The sequence below is a fragment of the Phaseolus vulgaris genome, chromosome 10 (assembly GCF_000499845.2).
Source record: "Phaseolus vulgaris cultivar G19833 chromosome 10, P. vulgaris v2.0, whole genome shotgun sequence".
In the NCBI taxonomy this organism is placed as follows: domain Eukaryota; kingdom Viridiplantae; phylum Streptophyta; class Magnoliopsida; order Fabales; family Fabaceae; genus Phaseolus; species Phaseolus vulgaris.
In genome coordinates, this window is record NC_023750.2 from 35,957,785 (window position 1) to 35,983,464 (window position 25,680).

Genomic DNA, 25,680 nt, shown 5'->3' on the forward strand with positions numbered 1-25,680 from the left:
ACTTTTTGAAAGTAAAGAAAATTTATTTAATTTTATCAAATAAATTAATCTAATTCTTCAAAATGATGTTCACACTTAAAGGTTTAAGTTACTCTTTGAACTTACTTTCTTGTTTAGGTTTAACTTTATTAGAAATCACAAAATTTTGATAGGTTTCACAATTTATTTAATAACTCTCTCATCTAAATTTACAGCTTTTGGTAAATTTTAACTAATAAAGAAATTAAAAAGAGGATTACAAAGTGCGTTTTTAGCACTTCTCATTTGATTATATAATATTCTCTTATACAAAAATTTGCCAAAACGATCATTATACTACATTGTACGCAGAGAGAAAATAATATAAATTTAAATTCACTTTTGATTCCTATAATTTTATGAATGTAAAATTCTGATAAATATAAATATTTAATTGTATGTTTAGTTCTCTAATTTTAAAAGATGAAATAACTTTGATCCTTTCTAATAAAAAATGTTGTATGTGTCCAAGTAATAATAAGTTTAACAGTTAACTTTAATACATATTGTGGGCTAAAATAGCTTAATTTTAAAAAAAATTTAAACTATATATCCAAACAAAAAAAAATGATTAATTTTTCATTTACCTTGTGTTTTGGTTTTCAAATAGAAGTTCGTTGCTACAGTATCTGCGGATTCATCAGTGTAAACACAAAATAAGATATGAGATTGCACTTCTTTGTGTTAAAACCAACCAAAAATGTGGGCCATTAACACTTAACTTCATTGATGTTATCGTGAATTTTCCGTAAAACACAAAGTTCAAAACCATTTAAACGATAATAGCTGTTTGAACATAATGGAAAAAACATGTACAAATAGGCACCTCAACCATTTATTATCAGCTTGTTATTGTCCACTAGTTTTTCATCTGCTACTTTCCTCATTCAATTGTAATGGCAGAAGCAACAAAAGGGTAACATTTTTTAGCCTCTTTTTCTTCAATGTACTCTGAATTTAACCACAATGTTCATATGAATCTAACTTTTCAGTGAATGGTATCCATGTTAGCTTGACCTGTGAAACTGTTTTCTAGGTATGCTGTTGTCACAGGAGCAAACAAGGGAATTGGATTTGCAATATGCAAGCAATTGGCTTCAAATGGGGTCAGTGTGGTGCTCACAGCCAGAGATGAGAAGAGGGGTGTTGAAGCTGTTGAGAAACTCAAAGAGCTTGGTCACCCTGTAGTTTTTCATCAACTTGATGTTACAGATCCAAAAAGTATAACATCGCTGGCAGATTTCATCAGGAACCAATTCGGCAAACTGGATATCTTGGTAACAAAAATCTTCTTCCTTTTGTTGGTTGTAATCTTGTCATCAACCTTTGCTAGATCAGTGGATAGTGTTAAGTAGCACACTTGAATGTATGCATGATCATGTATATTCTGTTTCTCAATTCTTTCTTTTCACTGTATATAGTTGTGGTTCTACTATTCTGTAAAGTTTTCTTAGTAATAAGAGTTTTCTGTTTTCTTTTCTTCTTTTTTCCGCTTCTCATGCTGTCAAGACCTTGTTTCTCTTCATGGCTTCTTCTCTTCTGCTGTATTTTTTTCTCAACACTATGTTCCTCATATCTTTCTTCACTCCTATCAACCGTTTAACCAATTGTTAACACAATTTGGTTGTAGTTATGATGTATACTCATTCAAGTTAACCTTCAGCAAGTATTTGAAACATGAAAATTGTGTAGGTAAACAATGCTGCAATTCCTGGGGCACATGTGAACGGTGAGGCTATGGCTGCTGCTGGCATTGTGGTATGATTGTATTTCCCCAGACTTCTATTATTGGATCACTAGGAAACGAAAATATTGATGAGAATTCACTTCTGGTGCTTTTCCTTTCTTAGGATTAAGCAGTTTTTTACTGATACCAAATGCTGCATTTAGCAAGTGCAATCATTTTAATTTTTGTGAATTATTTTTCTCACCTGTAAAGAAAGAGACAGACAAAGTGTACATAACTTCAACCAAGAATTTAAAATTTCATATCTTGCATTGCACTTAAGGATGTTTCCCTTATCAATTCATCAAAGAAATCAAGTTTATTGTTGAGTTGTTTGGTGCAGGAAAATGCTGGTCGTGCTGATTGGAGTAAAATAGTAACTGAAACCTATGAATTAGCTGAAGCAGGTCTTAAAACAAACTACTATGGAGTCAAGGAATTAACCAAAGCACTTATTCCCCTTCTCCAGTTTTCAAGCTCCCCAAAAATTGTCAATGTTTCATCATCCATGGGAAGGCTTGAGGTATGTGAGTGAGATGCACTAATACCAGCAACTAACTTTTGCCACTTACTTTGGTAGCTTACCAAATTGGATACTTAACTTTTGAAAGATCAATGTTATTTGTTGTCATTGTGTTTGCAATCAGATATATAATTATTTGATTCAATTAACTGTTTATTGTTCATTAGTTGAAGATGTTGTTTATTGTTCATTAGTTGCGATGTTGTTTATTGTTCATTTGCAGCATATGAGGAATGGGTGGCCTAAAGAAGTGTTCAATGATGTTGAAAACCTTACAGAAGCCAAGATTGATGACATTTTGGATGAATTTCTAAAGGACTTTAAAGAGGGTTCTCTAGATACCAAAGGCTGGCTTCTTGCTATGTCTGCATACAGTGTCTCAAAAGCTTCTCTTAATGCTTACACAAGGATTCTGGCCAAGAAGTATCCCTCATTCTGCATCAATGCTGTTTGTCCAGGCTATGTGAAAACAGATATAAACTGCAATACAGGTTTTCTCACACCAGATGAAGGTGCTGAAGCTGCAGTGAGATTGGCACTGCTACCTGAGGGAAGCCCTTCTGGCCTCTTTTTCTCTAGAAGTGAAGAGAAACCATTTTGACCATGAATTGTTGCTAGAAAGCAAAAACTATTAATAGGTATTACATGAAGCCATGTTTGTTACTTCACTTTCAAAATACTTGAAACCTTCACATTAACTCTTGATAGACATGCTTTAACTTTCTTGCAATGAAAGTAAATAATTATGTCCAGGCAGTAGTGTTGTTCATCATGTTTAAACTAATCTTTCTCTGTTAGTGATTAAGAGTGTTATATGTTGAGAATCCTGATATTATAACTGGAAAAGAGAAATATTTTTTTAAAAATGTTACTTTGAGAAATGGATAGTGAAAGGTATCAATACAATTGTAAATTGATGTATTTCATTATACAATTGTTATAGGAACAGTTTTCTTAATATTATCAACACTTTCAGCTCAATGCATATATATCAGTGTCACTGAAAATCCAACACCACTTACCATTGATGAAATAATCAAGTTTCTTCTTTTTCAATGGCACTTGATCAAGGATTTTTCTTTTGTGTGTGTGTACTTTCTATTTTTTCTTTCAAGAAAAATGTCATGTCATGGTCACCAGCAACCCTTATTCATGGGATGTGTGTGATTCAAGAAAACGTTATCCGAAATTTATATTGGGAATATAACTGAAACAAATTTCTGAAACATTAAAAAAAAAACACCGGAAATCAGTTTTTGAAAAGGGTTATTTTTGGGGAAAATTGAAAAAGAGAAAGAAGAGAGAACATTAATTCAGGGTGTGGAGGGAGACTTTAAAATTTCACCAATTTTATATGAAATTTGATTTTGATTTTTTTTTATTTAAGTTTCTTACATTCTTAAAATGTTTTGTTTATTTCAAAAAAAATTAATATATATGTACCTGTATGGATATTGGGGACTGAGTAATGTTGGTCCATGTCGATACAAGGTGTCTGCTTCAGTCTTAGTTGTCCTGTCCTTCGAGTTTCCTTCTTCCTCGCGTGCCTCGGTCGGCCGGTGGGGGTACCTGCGATTGTGCTCCGACGCTCAAGTTAGTAATCTCTCTCAGTGAGAATCCTTGATAATCTGAAAAACATACCTTTCTCTCTTTCTTTCTCTTCTTTTGTATGTCCCCTTGGGCTTGGGCCCTCCGGGTCGTTAGTGGTTCGCGACCTGTTTTGTGGTCCTTGGGTCGTGGGTCGTGTTAGATGGTTTCCTGGGATCTAGGGGGTGTTCCCGAAAATCCAGGAAGTGCTCACGTGTGTTTGTTGCTCAGTGGGAATTGTAACCGTTTGTCCCACGTGTAACCACGTTCTTTGCTTAATTAGATAATTTACTTCGAACCACGCGGTCGTCCGGTGCCGACCGGTACACTTGCCCCCCAGGCTCGAAGTCATGGAAGGACGAAGAGTCGTATGAGACGCAGAGGGTTTTTGAGACAATGCTTGATAGCTGGCATCATTAATGTGTGGCAGAGATGTGACGCATGGCAGAGTTGCCGTTTGGGGATGCTGTCACATCTAGATCGATTGAATGGTAGGGATTACGTGCCGTTTCATATGCCGAGCGTGTTTGATCGTTAGATTAGATTTGATCTAATGGTGCTAGACTAACGTAGGGGTTTTGCTTCTCCTATAAATAGTGCTTCATTTGTGGAGTTGAGGGTTTTCCGTTTCTCTTGCTGAGTTTTGCGTTGCTTGTTCTGTTTTGCTAGGTGCCGATTTTGCTGCCGGTGTCCTCTTCTTCACTTTAAGGTTAGTCATGCCTTCCTCTGAGGAGTCTTCGAGTGTCGTGGGTTCATCTTTGACTCGCGGTGCGAGCCAGGCATCGGACGACCCAAATTATGATTGGGTTGATCCTGCCGTTCTTCGAATTCCCAGTAAAATAAAGTCTTCGGATAAATTAGATCAGTTTCTAGCAACCCATAAAAATTTTCTAACCTCAGATTGCCCGGCCGATGCGTTATATGTCGATATATGCGGTATGACTGACCGTGTGTGTCACGGCCGAGAGAATGCTCCGCACGACTTTTTCTTTGTGTATAGTACCTTGTTTTCCCATTTGCACGTAAGTTTACCTTTTGATGACTTTACCATGAGTATCCTTCGGATTCTCAATGTCGCACCGACACAATTGCACCCTAACTCGTGGGCCATTTTACAAGCCTTTCGAGTTATTTGTCAGATATTTGGGCTCATGCCGACCGCCGAATCATTTTTATATTATTATAACACGTACCCGAGTACCCCAGTAGGTTGGTTGTCGTTATCCAGTCGTCCGGGGAACATACGCTTTGCTGCTTTTACTACCTCTTATAAGAATTTTAAGGATTACTTTTTTAAAGTGTTTGTCGAGCCGGACGGCCGGGATCTATTCTATAATGCCGATGGAAGCACAAAATTTTCATTCCATTGGACGGAGAATCCCACCTCCCTTGACCATCGGCTTTGGGAATCTTTGTCTCCCATTGACCAAGAAATTTTGATGGTCGTGAATCAACTACCGTGTAGGCTCCCTACGCGGGAACTGATAGCCCTTTACGGGTCGTCCAAGCAGTGGGCGGACCTAAATGGTGAGCACCTTCTTCTTGCGGTCGTTCGGCTGATATCATATTTGTTTCTTACCTTCGTGTTTATGTTGCAGAAATTGTTGTGAGCATGGATCCGAGTTTGAAGAAATATATGAATAGTCTGAAGAGGCAGGCTAATAAGAGTAAGATAGCCACCATCGCCGGGATTGTCCCGCGGACGACTGAGCGGGAGGTCGTTCCGGTGGAGGTTGTCCCTGTTCCTGCTCAAGGAAAGAAGAGGGGACGGCCTGCTAAGGTGCCTCGTACGGACGCTCCGTCCTCGTCGGGCAGTCCCATTAGCTTATTGGTGTCATCCGTCAGGGTGGCACCTACAATGCAATTTGACTTGCGTCCGGAGGACGAGGAAATTTTTGCTACCATTCCCACTTTAGATATGGTCGAGGAGACGGTTGAGCTGCAGTGTCGTGCGGCCGTGGCGACCAGGGCTCTTGGGGATGAGCTAAGGAGAGTGAAGACAGTCTCGATTCCAAAACTGAAATCTCAGCTCAACGAATCAGCTGTCTCGTTGAAGGATGCCCTGAAGGCAGTGGACGAAGCCCGGGCTGACGCTCAGACGGTCAGGAAGGAGCATGAGGCTTTAAAGATTACTTTCGAAGAAGTAGTAGTTGGACGGGCAGATGCCATCAAGGAGCGGGAAAAACTGGCCGCGGAGAAAGAATTGTTGAGTGCTCAAGTTGAACAGCTTCAAGGGTTCATGTTGAGCATCAACGAGGAGTCATTCAGGCAGGGAGTTCGGCAGGTCGCCTTTTTCCATGGGGTGCCGGACGACGATGAGCGATACGACTCGAACATGGATGTTGTGGACGGCCGTCTGATGCCTCTGGGGGACGAGGAGGCCGAAGAGAATGATCAAACCATCTGTCCTATAGCTGAGATGCCACGTGCAAATGATACCGTACCGCCGGAGGAGTCGATGCAACCGGATGACACCCTTGATATTGTTTAATATTTTCATTACCTGGGCCCGGGGTGTGGGCTAAAGACAATTTTACTGCTTTGTGACGTGTTTTGAACTATTTTACTTTTTGCTATCGAATTTATTTTCATGTTGCTATTACCACACAGTTTAATACCGGACGACGGTGCTTTGATGAAGAATTTGATGTTGCGCATAACTTGGACATTTATATATAATTTAATTGAATTTCTGACTAAGGTAATTTAATTGAATTTCTGACCAAGGCTGGTGAATAACGTTTAAGTGATAATTCGGATAACTTTAGTTATATCTTCCGACCGAATGAACGGTTAATTAATTTAATTGAATTTCTGACCAAGGTTTGGTGAATAACGTTTAAGTTATAATTCAGATAACTTTAGTTATAAGTTCCGACCGAATGAACGGTTAATTAATTGAATTTCTGACCAAGATTGGTGAATAACGTTTAAGTTATAATTCGGATAACTTTAGTTATATATTCCGACCGAATGAACGGCTAATTAATTGAATTTCTTACCAAGATTGGTGAATAACGTTTAAGTTATAATTCGGATAACTTTAGTTATATATTCCGACCGAATGAACGGTTAATTAATTGAATTTCTGACCGGTACATGAAAAACGTTTAAGTTATAATTCAGATAACTTTAGTGGTATATTCCGACCGAACGAACGGTTAATTAATTTAATTGAATTTCTGACCAAGATTGGTGAATAACGTTTAAGTTATAATTCGGATAACTTTAGTTATATCTTCCGACCGAATGAACGGTTAATTAATTTAATTGAATTTCTGACCAAGGTTTGGTGAATAACGTTTAAGTTATAATTCAGATAACTTTAGTTATATGTTCCGACCGAATGAACGGGTTAATTAATTGAATTTCTGACCAAGATTGGTGAATAACGTTTAAGTTATAATTCGGATAACTTTAGTTATATATTCCGACCGAATGAACGGTTAATTAATTGAATTTGTGACCAAGATTGGTGAATAACGTTTAAGTTATAATTCGGATAACTTTAGTTATATCTTCCGACCGAATGAACGGTTAATTAATTTAATTGAATTTCTAACCAAGGTTTGGTGAATAACGTTTAAGTTATAATTCAGATAACTTTAGTTATATGTTCCGACCGAATGAACGGTTAATTAATTGAATTTCTGACCAAGATTGGTGAATAACGTTTAAGTTATAATTCGGATAACTTTAGTTATATATTCCGACCGAATGAACGGTTAATTAATTGAATTTGTGACCAAGATTGGTGAATAACGTTTAAGTTATAATTCGGATAATTTTAGTTATATATTCCGACCGAATGAACGGTTAATTAATTTAATTGAATTTCTGACCAAGGTTGGTAATTTAAAGTGCCTCGTTAAAACCTTCTCGGTAGAAAACCCTCCTTAGGGATAAAACTACCGAGCGAGGAAAGAGTGCACTGAATTCATTCATCAACTGTAATAGAATTTGAGATGTGTGGCATTCCACGTTCTCGGTATAGATTTTCCTGACAAATACTCTAAGTAATAAGCTCCTCCTGTTGCTGTGTCGGAGATGCGGAACGGTCCTTCCCAATTACTTGAAAACTTTCCCCCATCTTTCCGAGCGTCGCTGCGCATGCGCCAAACTAAATCTCCCTTCTGATAGCTTCGTGGCTTCACTTTGGAGTTGTACCTTCGTGCTGCTCGTATTTTGCATGCTTCTTCTCTTATCTTGCATTTGTCTCTTAGTTTGTTGATGAGGTCGAGGCCGACCAGTAGACTTTCTTTATTCAAGTCTAAGTCTAATGTCTGTCGACGCAGTGAAGGCTCACCGATTTCGACCGGAATCATGGCCTCTGTGCCGTACGTCAGGCTGTATGGTGTTTCTTGAGTTGTTGATTGGGGGGTACAGCGGTAGGCCCATAAAACCTCTAACAATTCTTCAGTCCAGTTTCCCTTGGACGGGCCAAGTCTCTTTTTTAACTCATTGAGAATAACTTTGTTGGCGGCTTCTGCCTAACCGTTGGTTTGAGGGTGTTCGACCGAACTCGTTATATGTTTGATGTGAAGTTTCTCATAGAATTCAGCTAGCCCACGGTCGGTGAACTGTCGACCATTGTCTGTGATAATGATCTGTGGTAGGCCGAACCTGCAGACAATGTTTTTCCACACAAAGCTTTGTACGTTCCGGGCGGTGATGGCTGTTAGTGGTTCAGCCTCAATCCATTTGGTAAAGTAATCTATACCCATCAGTAGGAACTTGCATTGCCCTTTTCCGGGTGTGAAAGGTCCGATAATATCCATTCCCCATTTCACGAACGGCCAAGGGGATAGGATGTAGTGCAAGTGTTCTGGTTTTTGGTGCAATAAGGTGCCGAACTCTTGACATTTCACGCACTTTTGAACGTATTCAGTGCAGTCTCCCTGTAAGGTCGGCCAGTAGTATCCAGCTCTTAGAATTTTGGCGGACATAGTCCGCGCTCCTGAATGGGTTCCGCATATCCCTTCGTGTAACTCGGTCATTACATAAGTGACTTGTTCTGGACCAAGGCATTTTAGGAGGGGACGGGAGTACCCTCTCCTGTAAAGATCTTGGCCAATGAGTATGTATCGGGCGGCTTGTAATTTCATCGTTTTCTCCAAATGTGGATCGCATACACCATCGGTCAGATATTGTATTATGGGGGTCATCCAGTTAGGTTGCGTGTCGGTCGCCATGCATTCTTCGGTACCAACACTCGGTTTAGCAAGGGTCACATGTATGGCCGACCGGTGGACGCCTTTCTTTTTTAGGGTAGCCAATCTCGATAGAGCGTCTGCCCTAGTGTTATTTTCCCTCCGTACGTGTTGGAATGAGATTTCCTTGAACCTGTTTAGAAGATTTTTCACGAAATGAAAATACTGTTGGAGTAATGTTTCTCTTACCTCATATTCCCCTGTAAGCTGTCCGACGACTAGACGGGAGTCGCTCTTACAAATTATATTTGTTATCTCTAATTCAATCGCCAGATGCAAACCTGCGATTATAGCTTCATATTCGGCTTGATTATTGGAAGTTTTAAATTCAAACTTCATGGCTTGTTCGATAACAATCTCCCCTGGTCCTTCAAGTACAACTCCCGCACCGGACGAACGACTGTTTGATGACCCATCTACGTATAGCGTCCATTGGGAAGTTCGTTCGGCCGGATAGGGAGTGAGTTCTGCTGTGAAGTCGGCGAGGGCTTGGGACTTGATAGCCCCCCTGGGTTGGTATTCAATTTGGAATTTTGACAGTTCGACTGCCCAACCTATCATTCGTCCGGCGAGGTCAGGTTTAGTGAGAATCTTCATAATGGGATAGTTAGTCTTAACAATAACCTTGTGATTCTGGAAATACATCCGCATCCGTCGTGCGGTAATGATCAAAGCTAAGGCAACTTTTTCGACCATTTGATATCGGGTTTCCGCGTCGTGTAAGACTCGACTTACAAAATATACCGGACGTTCTTCTGCTTCAATTTCTTGTACTAGAACGGAACTTACTGCTGCATTGGAGACAGCGAGGTAGACCACAATGGGTTCCCGTGGGTTTGGTTTCTGGATGACCGGTGGAGACGCCAGAAATGCTTTTAACTGTTGGAAATTTTGTTCACATTCATCTGTCCATTCAAATTTAGTTGTTTTCTTCAGAAGTTTTATGATGGGTCTCGTTCGCTCGGCAAGCTTAGGTACGAATCGAGACAACGAAGTGAGACGGCCGATTAGTCTCTGGATCTCTTTGAGTCCGTTGGGACTTCGCATTTCGGTGATTGCCTTGCATTTTTCTGGATTAGCCTCTATACCCCGATGTGTGAGCATGAAGCCTAAGAACTTCCCCCCTTCTACGCCGAACGCGCACTTCTCCGGGTTTAAACGCATGCGGTATTGACGCAAGGCTTGAAAAACCTCTTTTAAGTCAGAAACATGTTGTTCGCAAGAGTCTGATTTGACGACGATGTCGTCAACGTATACTTCTACATTCCGACCGATCATGTCGTGGAATACGTGATCCATGAGTCGCTGGTATGTGGCTCCTGCATTCTTGAGGCCGAACGGCATGACTTCATAGAAGAAATTATCAGAATCTGTTCTAAACGCGGTTTTTTCTCGATCACGGTGGTACATTTGTATTTGATTGTAACCTGAATAAGCATCAAGGAAACTTAGGATTTGATGACCGGCTGCACCGTCGACCAGTCGGTCGATAGTAGGTAGGGGATACGAGTCCTTTGGGCACGCCTTGTTAAGGTCTGTGTAGTCTACGCACATTCTCCATTTTCCATTCGTCTTTTTTACCATCACTACATTGGCTAGCCATGTCGTATAGTGGGCCTTTTGAATAAAACCAGCTTGAATTAGCTTGTCTGTTTCTTCTCGTGCGGCTTTGCGCCGTTCTTCACCTAGTTTCCTTTTCTTTTGAGCGATCGGCCTGGCCTCTGTATAAACAGACAATCGATGGGTAATCACATCTGATTTTACCCCTGGAATGTCTGCAGCCGTCCAGGCGAAAAGATCAGCGTTCTTTGTTAATGTTTTACCGATCGTCTCTCGGTCATCTGGTTTGAGAGATGTTCCCATGTATGTTTTCCGGTCTTTGTCCCGAAGGAATATGGGTTGAAGATCTTCCCCTGCTTCCATCCGGGGATCATCCAGTCGAGGATCTAGATCGACTAAAGCGACCAAGTGTCTTCTGGATTCTCTCCCTCTAGAGTGTCTTTCTGTTGACCGACCTCTTCGCTCTGTGGTCCGTTCGGCTGACGTGGTATAAAGCCTTCGGGTCGGCTCCACCTTCAGGCTAGCTACATAACATTCTCGCGCTGTCTTCTGGTCTACATGCACGGTTGCTATATCTCCATTGACCGAGGGGAACTTCATAGCTAGATGAGGAGTTGAGACAATGGCTTTCAATCTGTTGATAGATGGTCGACCGAGCAAAATATTGTACGATGTATTGGCATTAACGAGTAGATATCGTATGTTGATGGTCTTGCTGAGGTAATCATCTCCGAACGTGGTGTATAGATCGATAAATCCTTTCGTATCCACTCTTTCCCCTGAGAAACCAACTATCTGCTCGTTGTAGGGTTGTATCTCTGCTTCTGGAATCTTCATCTTCTTAAACGTTTCCCAATACAGGATGTCGACCGAGCTACCCTGATCTACCAAAACTTTTGCAATTGCAAATTTATCTATCTCCACAGTTATTACCATGGGGTCATCTTGAGATGGATCGATTGCTGTGAAGTCTTCGTCAGTGAAAGTGATTGGTGGTATATGCGGTCGGCGTTGTGTGGAAGTCGAATGAACGGATTGAATTGCTCTCAAATGTTTTTTCCTTGCTGAATTAGAGCATCCTCCACCCGCAAAGCCACCTGCAATGTAATTAATTTCTTGAGGGGGCTGACCGAGCGACACCGGTCCAGCGATTGTATTGATGACTGTGCGAACTTTTTGTTTAGTTCGACTTCTACGTTCAGGGCTTTCGCTTTTAGGCCTCGTTCGTCTGATCGGACTTTCGCTTCTTTTTCTTCTGTTTGAACGATAGTGGTTGTCACGGGTCTGGTCGTCTCTTCGTCCCGAACGTTCATGGGGATCATGATCACGCTGGGGTGACCTGGGTGCAGTGATGGTGGTTTTCACGAACTTGCGGAGATGACCGGCCTGGACGAGCTCTTCAATTTTATCTTTTAGTGCTTGGCATCCTTCGGTCGTGTGGCCATAGTTACGATGGTATTGGCAACGTTTACTGGTGTCGGCATTGGGAGGAGTTTGTGATTGCCTCAATGCCGGAATCAATTCAATCTGCAGTGCTTCGTCGAGAACCTTACCCCTTGGTACAATCAAGGGAGTGTAGTTGTGGAAACGGGGACCCCTATTGGGGCGATGTCGTTCTCGGTCGGTCGGTACTGTGGGGGGACGAATCCCTTTGCTCTTGTCCGTGTTCTCAGCATAAGTTTTTCGATGATAGTCAATATGTTCTTCTATCTGCATGAACTTTGTTGCTCTTGTTCTTAATTCATCCATATTGCACGGAGGTCGTTTGATAAGGCTTTCAGTGAACCTTCCCGGTAGTATGGCCGAGACCAAATGATGCATGGCTATTTCTGGATTAAGATTACGAATGCTCATACACACTTTGCTAAATCTGTTCATGAATGTTCTCAATGATTCTCCCCTTTCTTGTTTGACATTTAGAAGAGACATGGAGGATGTCCGATGAGGTCTACTTGTGGCGTATTGCGTGGTGAACTTCAATTCCAAAGCGTCGAAGCTTGTAATGGAATTGGGTGGAAGGTCCGAAAACCATCCAAGGGGGCCTTCCCTGAGAGAGGTGGGGAAGACTTTACACCATACTGTTCGGTCGGTTGTGTAAAGGGTCATTTGAGTTCTAAATATATTCAGATGTTCGTCTGGGTCTGTGGAACCGTCATAAAGGTTTATCGTTAGGCCCCTCCACTTGTCAGGGAGAGGAGTGGTTATGATGTCATCAGTGAACGGATGGCCTTTCGGGTTTGTTACCTTGTTTGGGGTTACTGGCTTTACACTATGATGGGTGTCGAATGAGTGACGTGTGAGGTATAGTTTGGGCTATTGTTTTCGTTCCTGATTGGAACGGTGATGGGGAAGGCGCACGTGAATGTCCTTCACGTTCAGATTGCTCGAGTCTATCCAACAATCTCTTGTTCTGCTCTTTCAATTGGGCTATCTCTTCCGCGTGCCGCTGGCGCTCCTCTTCTCGTCTTTTCCTTTCTTCATCTTGGCGAAGTTGGTCGATGACTCCTTTTTGGAGTAACTCCTGCATCTGAACCTGGAGAGTTTGGAGTATTGTCCTATGCTCTTCAGAGATATCATTGTTGTTGTTTGCCGTTGAGCCCATCTTCGAGCGTTGGGATCTTTAGGTCTGGGAATAATGATTACTCGGCCCCACGGTGGGCGCCAATTGTACCTGTATGGATATTGGGGACTGAGTAATGTTGGTCCACGTCAATACAAGGTGTCTGCTTCAGTCTTAGTTGTCCTGTCCTTCGAGTTTCCTTCTTCCTCGCGTGCCTCGGTCGGCCGGTGGGGGTACCTGCGATTGTGCTCCGACGCTCAAGTTAGTAATCTCTCTCAGTGAGAATCCTTGATAATCTGAAAAACATACCTTTCTCTCTTTCTTTCTCTTCTTTTGTATGTCCCCTTGGGCTTGGGCCCTCCGGGTCGTTAGTGGTTCGCGACCTGTTTTGTGGTCCTTGGGTCGTGGGTCGTGTTAGATGGTTTCCTGGGATCTAGGGGGTGTTCCCGAAAATCCAGGGAGTGCTCACGTGTGTTTGTTGCTCAGTGGGAATTGTAACCGTTTGTCCCACGTGTAACCACGTTCTTTGCTTAATTAGATAATTTACTTCGAACCACGCGGTCGTCCGGTGCCGACCGGTACAATAAATATATATATATATATATATATATATATATATATATATATATATATATATATATATATATATAAATGATTACATTATAAAGATAATTTTTCTCTATATCATTTGAATTATATATATTATTATGAATATGTTTATTTCATTTTTTTAAAATTAAACTATAATACAAAGTGATGAAATAAGTCATCTTTTAATATATTGTGAAAAATATATCTTACGTAGATTTTGATTTATAAAAACGAAATATTAAATAATTTTATGTTAATATAAAATTATGTATATATAATTTATGTGTACGAAGTTTTCAATCTAATTATAGATTTTGAATAAACACAACTCATTTAACAATATTTTTAATTGTTGAGTCGAGTCAATAATGATTGAAGAAAGAATAAAGAGAAGACATAAACATAAAAGAGATAAAAAAAAGTATGAACAAATTAATTTTAATTTAATTAAGTAAAATTTGGAATTGTATCTTTTTAAGCAGTCAAATTAATATCATGAAACTATCAAATTTTAATTATTGTTAAATTGTCTATTAAGAATAAACATGTGTCCGCATTTTTTATTATGTTATCTAATTTTAACGACTTAAAGTTTAATACTTATATTAATTTTAATTTTATATATTATTTAAATAAAAATCCATGCATTATTATTTCATATATTTGATGTATAATTTACAATTTGAATAAAAATAATATTAAATTAACAATATAGATTGCATATATATAAAAGAAAAAAAATAAAGAAATATAATTTGTATTATGAAATATCAGTGTACAAAATATCTTTAATGGAGTGGTAATTTTTTTTCCCATTATTTTTCTATTTCTCTTATTGTTACATACGTGACAAAATGATTGTTTGAGATTTAAAATGTTAAAATTTTAAAATATAATTAAGAAAATATGAATATAAATTATTTAAACTAAACGGGAGTATTCCTTTTGTAAATTACTACTGTTAAGTAAAAGATGGCAATTGGTTCCTTAAACCAAGAACATGAAAAAAAAATATTCTTTTACGCTCAATTTATCATTGGATAAGCACAAAAATTATAAAATTCACAACTATTTGAGAAAAATCAATATGAAAATATGGTGACAGTTTTTGGAATGGCAAGGAATATCAAAGAAACTCTACACAAATTAAAGAATGATTAATCAAAATTTCAATGCGGATATATTTCTGTACAGTGTATACAATGATGGGAAGAATACTCTGTTGCTATACAAATTTTCACAATTATATCTGAAGCTTCTTGTTTTCTTTTACGTTCCACTTTATACATATATGGTGTAGTCTTCATGTCGCCAGTTTCCCTTCAGAGACCTGAGTATCATCTGATGAATTGGGTTTGCTTCCAACATATCCAAAAGAACTTCCATTTGTTTCAGATAGCTGAATAAGCAAACAATAACATACACGCATCAATGATATACTAGAGTGAATTAGTGTGCGATCATGCAACTTTTAACCATGGTTAATCATATCAAAACCGATAGATATTTACTGAAAGAAACACGTACTTCAGTGAGCTCAGACAGATGGCGGGATCTGAATTCGTTTATGGTTGCTGCAATCTCTGATGTAGGAAGTTTAGCCTGAAGAGTGTAATGCTTAGTGTCATCTCCATGGACTATGTTATAGCATTAAGTAAAGGCTTCATCAATAAGAGAACCTTTTGTATGCTCCTATTCTCATTAAGCCTATTCTCATTAAGCCTAAATCCAGACTCTAGAGTCTTCAATAAAATATATTACCAATTTCACCATGTCAGAAAAAGTATAAATATACTAGTACTATTTCTAAGAAAAATTGAATTAAAACTAAGTAAATCAATTATACGACACAATAATCAGTAGTTCAAATATTGTGACACATTCAACCACTTGAAGAACAAACATGATCTTTTACCTCAATACGGTGTTTGTCCTCTCGGGTAGGTATTAGGATGTAAAAAGTTCATTCAGTGGGTAAATATATATTCTCAAACAACATGATAGTTACCTGAGCAAGCACGGCAGCTGCTAGTTGAAGACTTGGTTCCAAGGTCTCTGGGACAACCTGTAAAAGCAAATGGAAGAGACATAAATAGAGAAGAAAGAGTATCAGCAGAGAGTATTTCAATTATAAGAATTTCCAAATTATACCAGAAGGCAATCATAACATTAATAATGGAAGAGTTAATAGAATATTACAGCGGTAGCTCCAGCCTTTTCCAAATTCAGTCCATGATCAACATCATGAGCGCGAACAAAAGTTTTCACGTTTGGGAAGTGTTTGCTCAGAGCCCACACGGTTCTGTAATTCGCTCCAGGTGAATCTAGAGTTACTGCGGCGGCACTTGCCCTTTCAGCTCCAACCTTATGCAGGACCTTATCATAGAGTCCAAAGCATGTCAGGTAATGAACATGCATGCAAGCTCAAGTACTCAAGTCATGTATACTACCTCTCGACTACCGGCATCTCCAAAGTACACAGGGAGATCCAAGGAACGTCCAATTGCCACTCTATCACTGGAGACATTGGCAAACATGAAGACAGATTAGGTCATCATATGCTATTCTTATCCAAAATTACATACATCATACATGTTAGTCCACACAATCTTGATTAGCACCCAAACATTGTCCCCAGTACGACCAAACCCCTGCAATATTTTACAAAAGTAGAACCAATTTGGGAATTTGTCTATTTCTATGCATTGAAAAATGCACAAAGAATCCAACAATTAAAGATAGTCAAATCACACTATGATTCAGTAAAACCTTTACTGCTTTCAAGAAAGTCAGAAATGGTGCACAAGCAAATTGCACATCTTGCCTCTAAGAATGTTATTTAATCATTATGTTCAGTAATATTTTCTTTTTCAACATAAGATCTATTAACCCTAAACCCTGAAAAAATTATTTACCCAAAACATACAATTACAGTTGTCGTAAAAAGAAAACAGTTACAAGAAAAACAATATAGTCAGATAGTATTGACTTACCTTCTCACATCTAGTGCAACAAAAGGAATAAGTTGCTCAGAAAGAAGTTGTGCGATGATCTTGAAAAAACAAAATTGTAAACTGTTATATTTAAATAACAAAATGAGAAAATTATTAAAATTAATTCATTAAACCAAAACAGAAAGAACTCACTTGCCCAACTCGCCCAAATCCACAAATAATGATATGATTTTGCAAATCGTCTGTCTGTAAAAGATGTCCTCCAAAAGGAAGTCAACAACTAATTTTACAATTCAAAACCAAATAAAAATAACAAATGCTGAATCAATTTGGTTTAACTGCCTCCATAGTCTACAAATAAAGGCATAGGATAGGATACGTTACTGTAGAAATTGATCTCACAAGACAGTTTAAAGCTCAACTTAGTTTTAAGTAGTTTTTAGTTTTTCTTGCGTTGAGTTTAATTTAGTTATAAAAGTATCAGATCAATTCAGTAATTTTGGCCAGCCCTAACTATCAGTATCATTACACTTGTGAAGATAAAATACAAGCAGAGTTCGTGCTAAATCTATAAATCTCGGTCTTACCTCACTTTCTTCAGGTAATAAACTTCGAACGTCATGCAGCTCAAAACGGGAAGCAAGGAACTGCCCTCCTTCAGCTAGCCAAGGAGTGATGGCCATTGAAATTCCCACAACAAGAAACAGTAAGGAGGACAACTGGGAAGACATTATGCCCTGCAATATCAAATGGCAAGAATGTTTTAGTTTTTATAACATGTTAAATTAACAACTATCAGTAAATTAATCAATTTGTATTTTTCAAATTCCATCTTTTTAAGATAAAAAATAATAATTTGAAGTTACAAACATAATAATTATCAATAAGTTGAAGTAACAAACATCTAGATACATAAGTTTGAAACCAACACAAGCAGAAAATTATATTTGAAATAAACACAATGGATAGATTTCAGGGATAAAAACCTGATTAACAGCTTCACCAAAAGCTACAAATGCAAATTCTCCCCCAGGAGCAAGAAGAAGACCAACTCTAATAGAAGAAATGAGAGAAATACCAAATGCTCTACCAATTAAAGAAACCAACAAAGTCTTGCCAATTATCAAAAGTCCCAAGGACCCAGTAATGGCTGGAAAGTTTGAAAGAAGAAGTTTTGGATCAATTGACATTCCAACCTGAAAATCCACAAAAATAACTTTTTGTTAATTACAAGGATTGAAGCTGGCTTGCTCAGAAAGTGACAAATGTAAAGAAAGTCATTCCTTGCTGTAGAAGACTAACATAAAAAATATTTCTAACATTTTTTACATTAAAAAAAAAGAATGTCATTGCTTCACTATATCGTTTACAATCCTAACCAGGTTAGGACTACAACCTCTACCAGTCATATGCAGCATTCTTAATTCAATTAAAAAGAAAAAAGAAATACAAAAATGGTGCAACCAAACCAAAATCCATGAAGAAAATTTCTAATATATGAGACCACATCTATCTCAACAAAAATCAGAGACAAACCCACTAAGAATTATTTGAATATAAGCAATTTAACAGCTGATTAACAAATTATAAAATAGATAATGTTGCACGAACAAATAAACAAAACAACTAGCTAACTTTTAAATTGGAGTATTAAGGACAAACCGTCATAAAGAAGAGACCCAGAAGAAGGCCACGGTACGGGGCAATATCAGATTCAACCTGTAAGGAAAACTCTGTTTCTGCCAATAGTAAACCCGCCAAAAATGCCCCCAATGCCATTGAAAGTCCAGACTGTTTTCAGTAAAGAAAAAAACATATCAACAAAGGTAAAACACATTTAGCACAAAAAAAAAAAAAGTTCACTTCAATGGACAGAAGAATAACTTAAAGAAAACTGCCAAAACTTAGCTTGGCTCAAAACCAAAACAAAGGGGAAAAAGGAAATTGAAAAACATTGGCACAAAATACCTACCCTGGCTGTGAGAAGGCTAGTCCCAAGAATAACGAAGAGTGTATTGGCAGAAAATATTTCTGCATTTTGATTCTCTGCAATCTGCTTATATATGGGTCGCAGGAGCTATGCAAAGAGAGGTGAGAAAAATTACATAGAAAAAGTTAGAGTCGAATAGAGAAATGTCACAACATGCCTTCCTAACGACCCCAAACACAGAGCTCAATCCTTTGAAATAAAACTTTTATATGATATATAGGATATTGATACATATAGCAATAACTTTGTTAAATTTCAGTTCCATTTATGCATTCCAACGATGATTAGAAACTTCAATCCACCATTTTAAGTAGAATATCTGAACGTGCACAACACCAGATTATAAATCAAAGTTCTTTGTAAAATATACAATCTGTGGTACAAGGTGAGTAATTTGTACCAAAACTCTACCCAAATCAACCTTTAGATTTCAGGATATCTACCCTGAACAATAGAATTAGTGGTTTATTGTTACCCTCGTTAAGATTATTAAAAACAAAATAGATGAACAAACAAGAATATGCAAATACTCAATCAATCAGAAAAAATTAAGCATCAGTTCTACAAGTTAAGAGTATATTTTAATAAATAGAAATGACAGGTCTATATCCTAATTCTGAATATCACTTACCAATCGTCCACCTGCAATTATGGCTGCAATGGCAACCACTGCCTTAACAGCGGCCAGACCAAGTGCTTCAGCAATGGCTTGAAAACCAACCTGAAGACAAAGATTGATATTTCACAAATACAACATAGGTAACAACGGCAGTATACAAGTGGCAACAATCATGATTACAATGACATAAGTAAGGCAAAATAATTGGCTTCCAATCAAGCGTTTAACATGGATACCTTTAATTAGAAAGAACGAACTGTGCTTAGGTCCTTTTAATGCATATATCATAAAATTATAAAAATTAAATAATCCAGTTACATGCATGTCTTCTAAACAATAAAGAACTCCCATATTGAGTGTTGAGGGGATTGATCATATCAAAACACCCTTGTCATAAATTATCTCCTGCTACACAAGAGTTTATGCAAATTTAAGTAGCCGTGTTCTAAATCTGATGACATAGTTTAAGAAAGAATATTAGAAAATATTACCCCTCCTTTGGAAGAATTAGGTGAAATTAGAGGTATGAGTATTAGCAAGACAACAACAGCCAAATCCTGAATAGAAACAAAGTCACAGTCAATTTTGGTGAAAATATTGCAATCCCAAAGTTGGTTAAGATAAAAAAGAAATAAAAATAAATGTCATAAACACATATAGACGTAACAATTAGAGATAAGGAGAATCCTTGTTGAGAATCTATACCAATATACTAAATAAATGCCAAATATATATATATATGCACAGAAACTACCTCAACCCATGACAGCAGATTTTAATTTCACAATTTCATCCTTCTTCACTAGGAGAATATCTGTTTAGTATCAGTCAAAGGATAAAAATTACTTATATCAAATTACAATAGGTACGTATTTTATCTCTGTGTTTGGTAGATTTTATCTCTGCGAGAGTTTCTGTTTCCCAAATTTATAGAGAGGGCAACGCTGGTGTTGGTAAATTAGCTAATATTAGTTTAGACAAAAGACTTAATTTTACTTGGTGGGATGAGTTACCTAATTTTCTACGTTATACTTTTTCTAGGAACATAATAGGTTTACAGAACTTTCAATTTTTGTAATTATAACCTCATGAGGTTTGAATGCTTCCTCTTGAGTGACTCTACACATTGCATATCATTTTTATATTATATCTATTTGTAACATGCTTACACCCCTAGTGTAAGTATGTCAATTTTATAAAAAAAATGACTGAATCTGAAATGAAATCTTTTTTTTTGGCAAAAAACACTGGACATTTTGAATTAGATATTCTATACATGGAATTAGGTTTTTTTATATCTATTTTGTATTTCAATGTTTGTTTATTACTTTTTTATAAAATAAATAATACAAAATTCTAAAATTTAATCCAATTCAAATCACTTTCAATTAGATTGAACTGGGTTGAATTTAAATTTAAAACCAAATTGATTGGATTCTAAAATAAAAACAATGAAATATGATTGAACAACTTTAGTCCACCAAACCAATCTAATCCAATGTGCCCACACTTCTATTAATTTATCTGAAGAATTGACATAATTTAAGAGAAACCTTGTCTCCCTTTTCTCTCTACTATCTCTCTATGTTGTATTCAGTTTTCTATCCGGGTAGAATACTTGACCGACATGGCATATTTTTGTCACTACAGCACATGAGGTTCGGGTTATCCAGATTCCTGAAGGTAAAAACGATAATATAGAAAAATTGAAGCAAATGCATCACATAGGACGAAATTTATCCAAGTACATATTACAAGTAAGTATGGCATCGTTGAATATTTCATTTTAAGAGATAATCTTGCAGGTTCTAGATAGATGGTTAAGATTATGAGGTAACCTGAAAAAGCAAAACAGAAAACGTAGCCCTTCCATGTCGTGATGTGCTCTCACCTCTCTCCTGTAACACCTACAAAACAAGTTCATTTGAATTATTGCCACATGAAAGACTTGGCAGACTATACAGCAAGAAAGAACACAGTCTCAAAATCTTTCAAAGTGGTACATCGGTTAAAGCTGTAGCTGTCAAGCTTATTTAGTAATGACATTCTTAACACGTGCAAACTACAAATGAAAATCCAGTCACAGTCAATATCTTCAGAAAGGTAGATATCACCTTATTTGAATTTGCATTAGAAGTTGAAGTAGTAGCATAGCATGTGAATGTTGCGCACAGAGTAAAATTTAAAAGCCAGATCTAAAGTTATTTACTTGCAAAACAACAGCAGTTGATGATAAAGCTAGACCATTCCCAATGACGATAGCAGCAGGGCCAGCTTGACCACAAATATAATGAGCTACCAAGCCAACAACTACAGCAGTCACCAAAACCTACATTTTTCCATACATGATAAGAATTGTTAGTTGTGTAACCTAAGGTAAACAACAATAATAAGGATGGAAGATGAAGTTTTCCCATCACCTGAGCAGAGCCTAATCCAAAGACATACTTCTTCATTGAACTAAGCCTTTCGACAGAAAGCTATAAAAATAGAGTTCAGAGCTTCAGTATATTTTTTATTAGAGATTATCCAAGCTAAGGCAAAACAAGATCTTATCGGAAACTCCACCTCCAGGCCAATATTGAATAACAGGAAAACAACTCCAAACTCGGCTATTGCTTTTGTCCCATGTACATGACGAATGATGGAGAGACCATATGGCCCAATCAAGATACCAGCAGCCAAGTAGCCAAGAACAGGACTGCCTAAACATTGTTGCACATAAAGATATAGATGATTGTTAGACAATCAATTTTATCAAGTTGACTTAAAAAGAATTCCCTATCCGAAAACTATTTCAGATAATTATTGGAATCCTATGACAAGAACAACACTTTTTTTTATTCAATTCAAGCAACCAAATTTTCCTCAAGCAAAGCAACTTCATTTATTATCATAATTCAACAAAAAAATCGAATCAATTATCATTTTCAAACCAACAAATGGTGACACAGGAAAAGAAATCTTAGCTATAAAAAGGAAGAAAGTATAAACTACACATCAAAATTTTCATGTAAGCAATATATATAAAGTTTGGTGCCTGGTCGAATTCAAGCTTAAGTCTGTATAACATTTAGATAAACAACTTCCTTATTCTTTAAATCCAACATTAAGAAAACATGGCAACCTAGTTACCTCCAGGAATCTTTTGAAATATTGGTACAAATACAACACTTGCAAGGAGTAACCAGAGCATGTCAAAGAGGGAGGCTTCCTCCTCATTAACCTGCGATAAATACCATGCAGAATTAGACAAAACTTAATAATAAAGGATATGAAGAAGGAAAACAAACCTCTTGATTAGGTAATGATGCAATAATGTTCTTAATTCTCCTGGGAAGATCCTGAAGCTGTCCAACCAGAGGCTTTGCTGTTGAAGAAACTTCTTCAACAGTGGTTACAATGACTTCTGGCTGCTGAAGCAGCTGAGCTCGCCTATCTGTTCTATTAGTATAGAGTACAAGCCTGAAATAAAATTCCACCTCATCTTGAAAAAACATAGTAAAACCTCATATTGATATGAATTGGCATGTCATGTAGAAAAGTATAAACTTCTAGAGTAGAAATTTAACGCGCCAATGAATATTTTAGACTAGATATTTTTCTATCATGTCACACAAAATTTAAAAATCGTCATCCTAATTTTTCACATGTTATACTCCTATACCATAAATATTTGTCAGTCATATGATCTATATACTTCAAGTTTGTTTCCGGAAAGGTAGAAATAAAAGTAACAGCAAAAACAGGATCTGGATAAACAGAGGTCATACACACCCAGCTCCAATGAACAATAACCCAACAATTAGCTTGGGTAGTTGCTTCTGTGCAAACTCCATAAGATCAAGGAAAACCGATGCAGGTGTGTTATCAGCCTCATCGGCAGTAAAAGAGAAGAATGATGCAGGGAAAAATCGGGAAGATTTCTTCAATAATGTCTTGGGAGCAAATGATGAATTATCTCTAGTCAAATCTTTTTGTGTTTCCTGTTTTTTTGTTTGAACTACATTCTTTGACTTTTCTGTTTCAACTTCAGCTTCTTTAGAAGAGTCTAAGCTTAATTGTCCATTCTCATGATCACTCAGATAATCAGACTGTGCCATGTCTTCCAAACTTTGCTTATTGTTATCAGATTGTGTTTCAGGTGAAAGCTCATCATCATTTAAGATATCAGCCTCTCTTTTAAGCACGTCATCACCAGAAAAACCTTGAACCACTTCCTCGGGAATACCTACAACCTCTTGTACTTGTAGAGTGTCTTTCGTATCAGCATTAAAACTAGAGGCAGATTTTTCTGCTTTCTGCAATGCCATCTCTGCATCATTCACGTGTTGTGCAGCCTCAATTTCGGCAGCAACAGCTTTCTCCGCTAAATGCATTATGTTTGCAACATCTTCCTCTGCTTTTGCTGCTTTCAGCTGCGCCTGTTCTGCAACTTCATGCAATTTGTTCACTTCATTCTGGAACTCCTCCTTTCTACATTGCAAGCCTCTCAGCTCACTCTCGCAATTTGCTAAATTTGTCTGCCCTTCCTTGATATCTTCCTTAGCATCCAAAAGTTCCTTCTCTTCTTGCATTATATCTTTATCATCATTACTATTGTTAGAACCTTGTGAGGAATCGTGAGCTTCTTTTGTAACCTCGCAAGACTCTATGGCTACTTGAAGCCTTGCCTCAGCCAGAGAAAGAGCCATAGTTGCTTTCTGAACAGCTTCTTTGGCAACAAATTCTTGACTCACAATATCTTGGATGATGTCAAGGGTAGAAGTAACATTGTTCCAAGAACTTGCTGCTTCATCTTGCAAAAAAATCGCAGTCTCAGATATCTTCTTAACCTTTTCCTCAAATGCAATGCTGTTTTCTCGAGCAGCTTCTAATTCTTTCTTGGCCTTTTGCAGCAGTTCTTTCAACTCATCCACATTTTGCTCCTCCACTACTTCACTCCCAGCTTCTTTCCTCCCTTCTTGCCCTTCTTCGCCCAAAGGTTCACTCGATTCCGCGCTGGAACCGTAGTCCTCATCCGCACTTTCCACCCTATCAACATTCCGTCCATTGCCGTTGAGATATGATAAAGAATCGTTACCCTGACACTTTGTCCAAATGTTCCTATTCCCCCTAAAAAGTTCATTTCTCTTCCAACAGAAACTCCTCTTCCCACTCGAAACTTTCAACTCTCCGAAACAGTCTACTCTCGAACCACTCCAACTACCTATCTTGTTCATCCGACTAAAACGAGCCTTCGAAGTAGTCCTCAAGTTGCCGAGGAAAGCACAACCAAAACCTCTCCCTCCAAATACAGTGCAAGAATCCAAACCATCAAATACCACATTAGACTGCGGTAACCTAAAAGCTACATCCATGTTCTCTCCCGAAACAAAACACTCACGGAATCACTTCTCTTCAATGCATTCTACAACCAATTCCTCAAAAGAACTGAAACAAAACAGTCCAGAACAAAATTAGAAAGCTCCACAACATTCAACACAACTCAAAATCACAGCCAAACACAACTCAAAATCACGTCCAAACACAACTCAATAGAGATTTTACCAAACATATCATACTATACTGAATAATGTTCAGTTCAGAGCATGCATGCTATAATCAGTAGCATTTCCGTTTTCTCACATTCATTCAATTCAACAGGAAAAATATTTAAAAGTAAACAAAGCAAAGAGAAGTGCATTCAGCAAGTCGGAATCGGAATCGGAATCATCGATGAAACAACCGAAACGTGTATAAATGAACAAAAAGCTTCGAGCAGAGAAATGGAATTTACATGTTTGCGTTTTCTGTTGAAGACAGAGAAGAAAATGAATGAAAGTGTTGTTTGCGTGTTCTGTTAAAACGGTCAGTCAAGTGAGTAAGCAGATATACACAGAGAGGGAGAAGATATTATTCACAAATCCAAACTTTGTCTTCACCGTCGGTTAACGCGCGTGGGCCTCTCAAATTAGTACTATTCAAATAATTTGAGGATTAAAATGAATATTTCTAAAACTCGTTGAATAGTTTTATTACTTTAGAGATGAAATTTGTTATTTATGTTTTTAATGAAACAATTATGAATAGGTGAGTTTAATTTAAAGTTGTGTTTGATTAATTTAAAAGTTTAGAACAAATAAAATTATGTGTTTCAATTTAAAATAAAGAAATTAATAAAATATATGGTAGCGCGTGAAGGAAGTGTGGCTAAACATTGGGGCTAAAAAAAAATTGTATTTATTTTTATATGCAAAAATAAATTGTCTGTGATGAATGGACACTGCAATTTCAAAGAAATATCAAAACATATTTTGTCCTAAATATCAAAGCATATTCGTTGCACTTCATTCTAATGTC

The 25,680-nt window shown here is 37.5% G+C and overlaps 3 protein-coding genes across 4 annotated transcripts; 2 read left to right on the forward strand and 1 right to left on the reverse strand.

The window, feature by feature from the left end:
• Window positions 1-809: 809 nt before the first annotated feature.
• Window positions 810-3,019, forward strand: LOC137818433 ((+)-neomenthol dehydrogenase-like). Its single transcript, XM_068621875.1, has 5 exons — window positions 810-934; window positions 1,055-1,295; window positions 1,711-1,776; window positions 2,088-2,267; window positions 2,491-3,019. Exons 1-5 carry the CDS (start codon window positions 915-917, stop codon window positions 2,866-2,868), a joined length of 885 nt encoding a protein of 294 aa, XP_068477976.1. The 5' UTR covers window positions 810-914; the 3' UTR covers window positions 2,869-3,019.
• A 1,469-nt stretch (window positions 3,020-4,488) lies between these two features.
• LOC137818440 (uncharacterized) lies at window positions 4,489-6,456 on the forward strand. Its single transcript, XM_068621881.1, has 2 exons — window positions 4,489-5,381; window positions 5,453-6,456. Exons 1-2 carry the CDS (start codon window positions 4,571-4,573, stop codon window positions 6,343-6,345), a joined length of 1,704 nt encoding a protein of 567 aa, XP_068477982.1. The 5' UTR covers window positions 4,489-4,570; the 3' UTR covers window positions 6,346-6,456.
• Window positions 6,457-14,921: 8,465 nt separating this feature from the next.
• LOC137818441 (K(+) efflux antiporter 2, chloroplastic-like) lies at window positions 14,922-25,270 on the reverse strand. 2 transcript variants are annotated; one of them, XM_068621883.1, is made up of 21 exons: window positions 25,118-25,270; window positions 23,116-24,771; window positions 22,632-22,803; window positions 22,474-22,564; window positions 21,907-22,043; window positions 21,759-21,818; window positions 21,548-21,667; window positions 21,177-21,245; window positions 19,830-19,895; window positions 19,351-19,440; window positions 18,702-18,806; window positions 18,392-18,520; window positions 17,716-17,925; window positions 17,317-17,466; window positions 16,922-16,975; window positions 16,769-16,827; window positions 16,226-16,292; window positions 15,975-16,151; window positions 15,784-15,840; window positions 15,303-15,377; window positions 14,922-15,174 (listed from the first exon to the last, which is right to left on the reverse strand). In XM_068621883.1, the coding sequence occupies exons 2-21, from the start codon at window positions 24,696-24,698 to the stop codon at window positions 15,079-15,081; spliced, it is 3,567 nt and encodes a 1,188-aa protein (XP_068477984.1). In that variant the 5' UTR covers window positions 24,699-24,771; window positions 25,118-25,270; the 3' UTR covers window positions 14,922-15,078. The 2 variants fall into 2 exon arrangements, with proteins under 2 accessions (XP_068477984.1, XP_068477985.1); XM_068621884.1 differs by having other exon boundaries at window positions 24,889-25,131.
• Window positions 25,271-25,680: the final 410 nt, after the last annotated feature.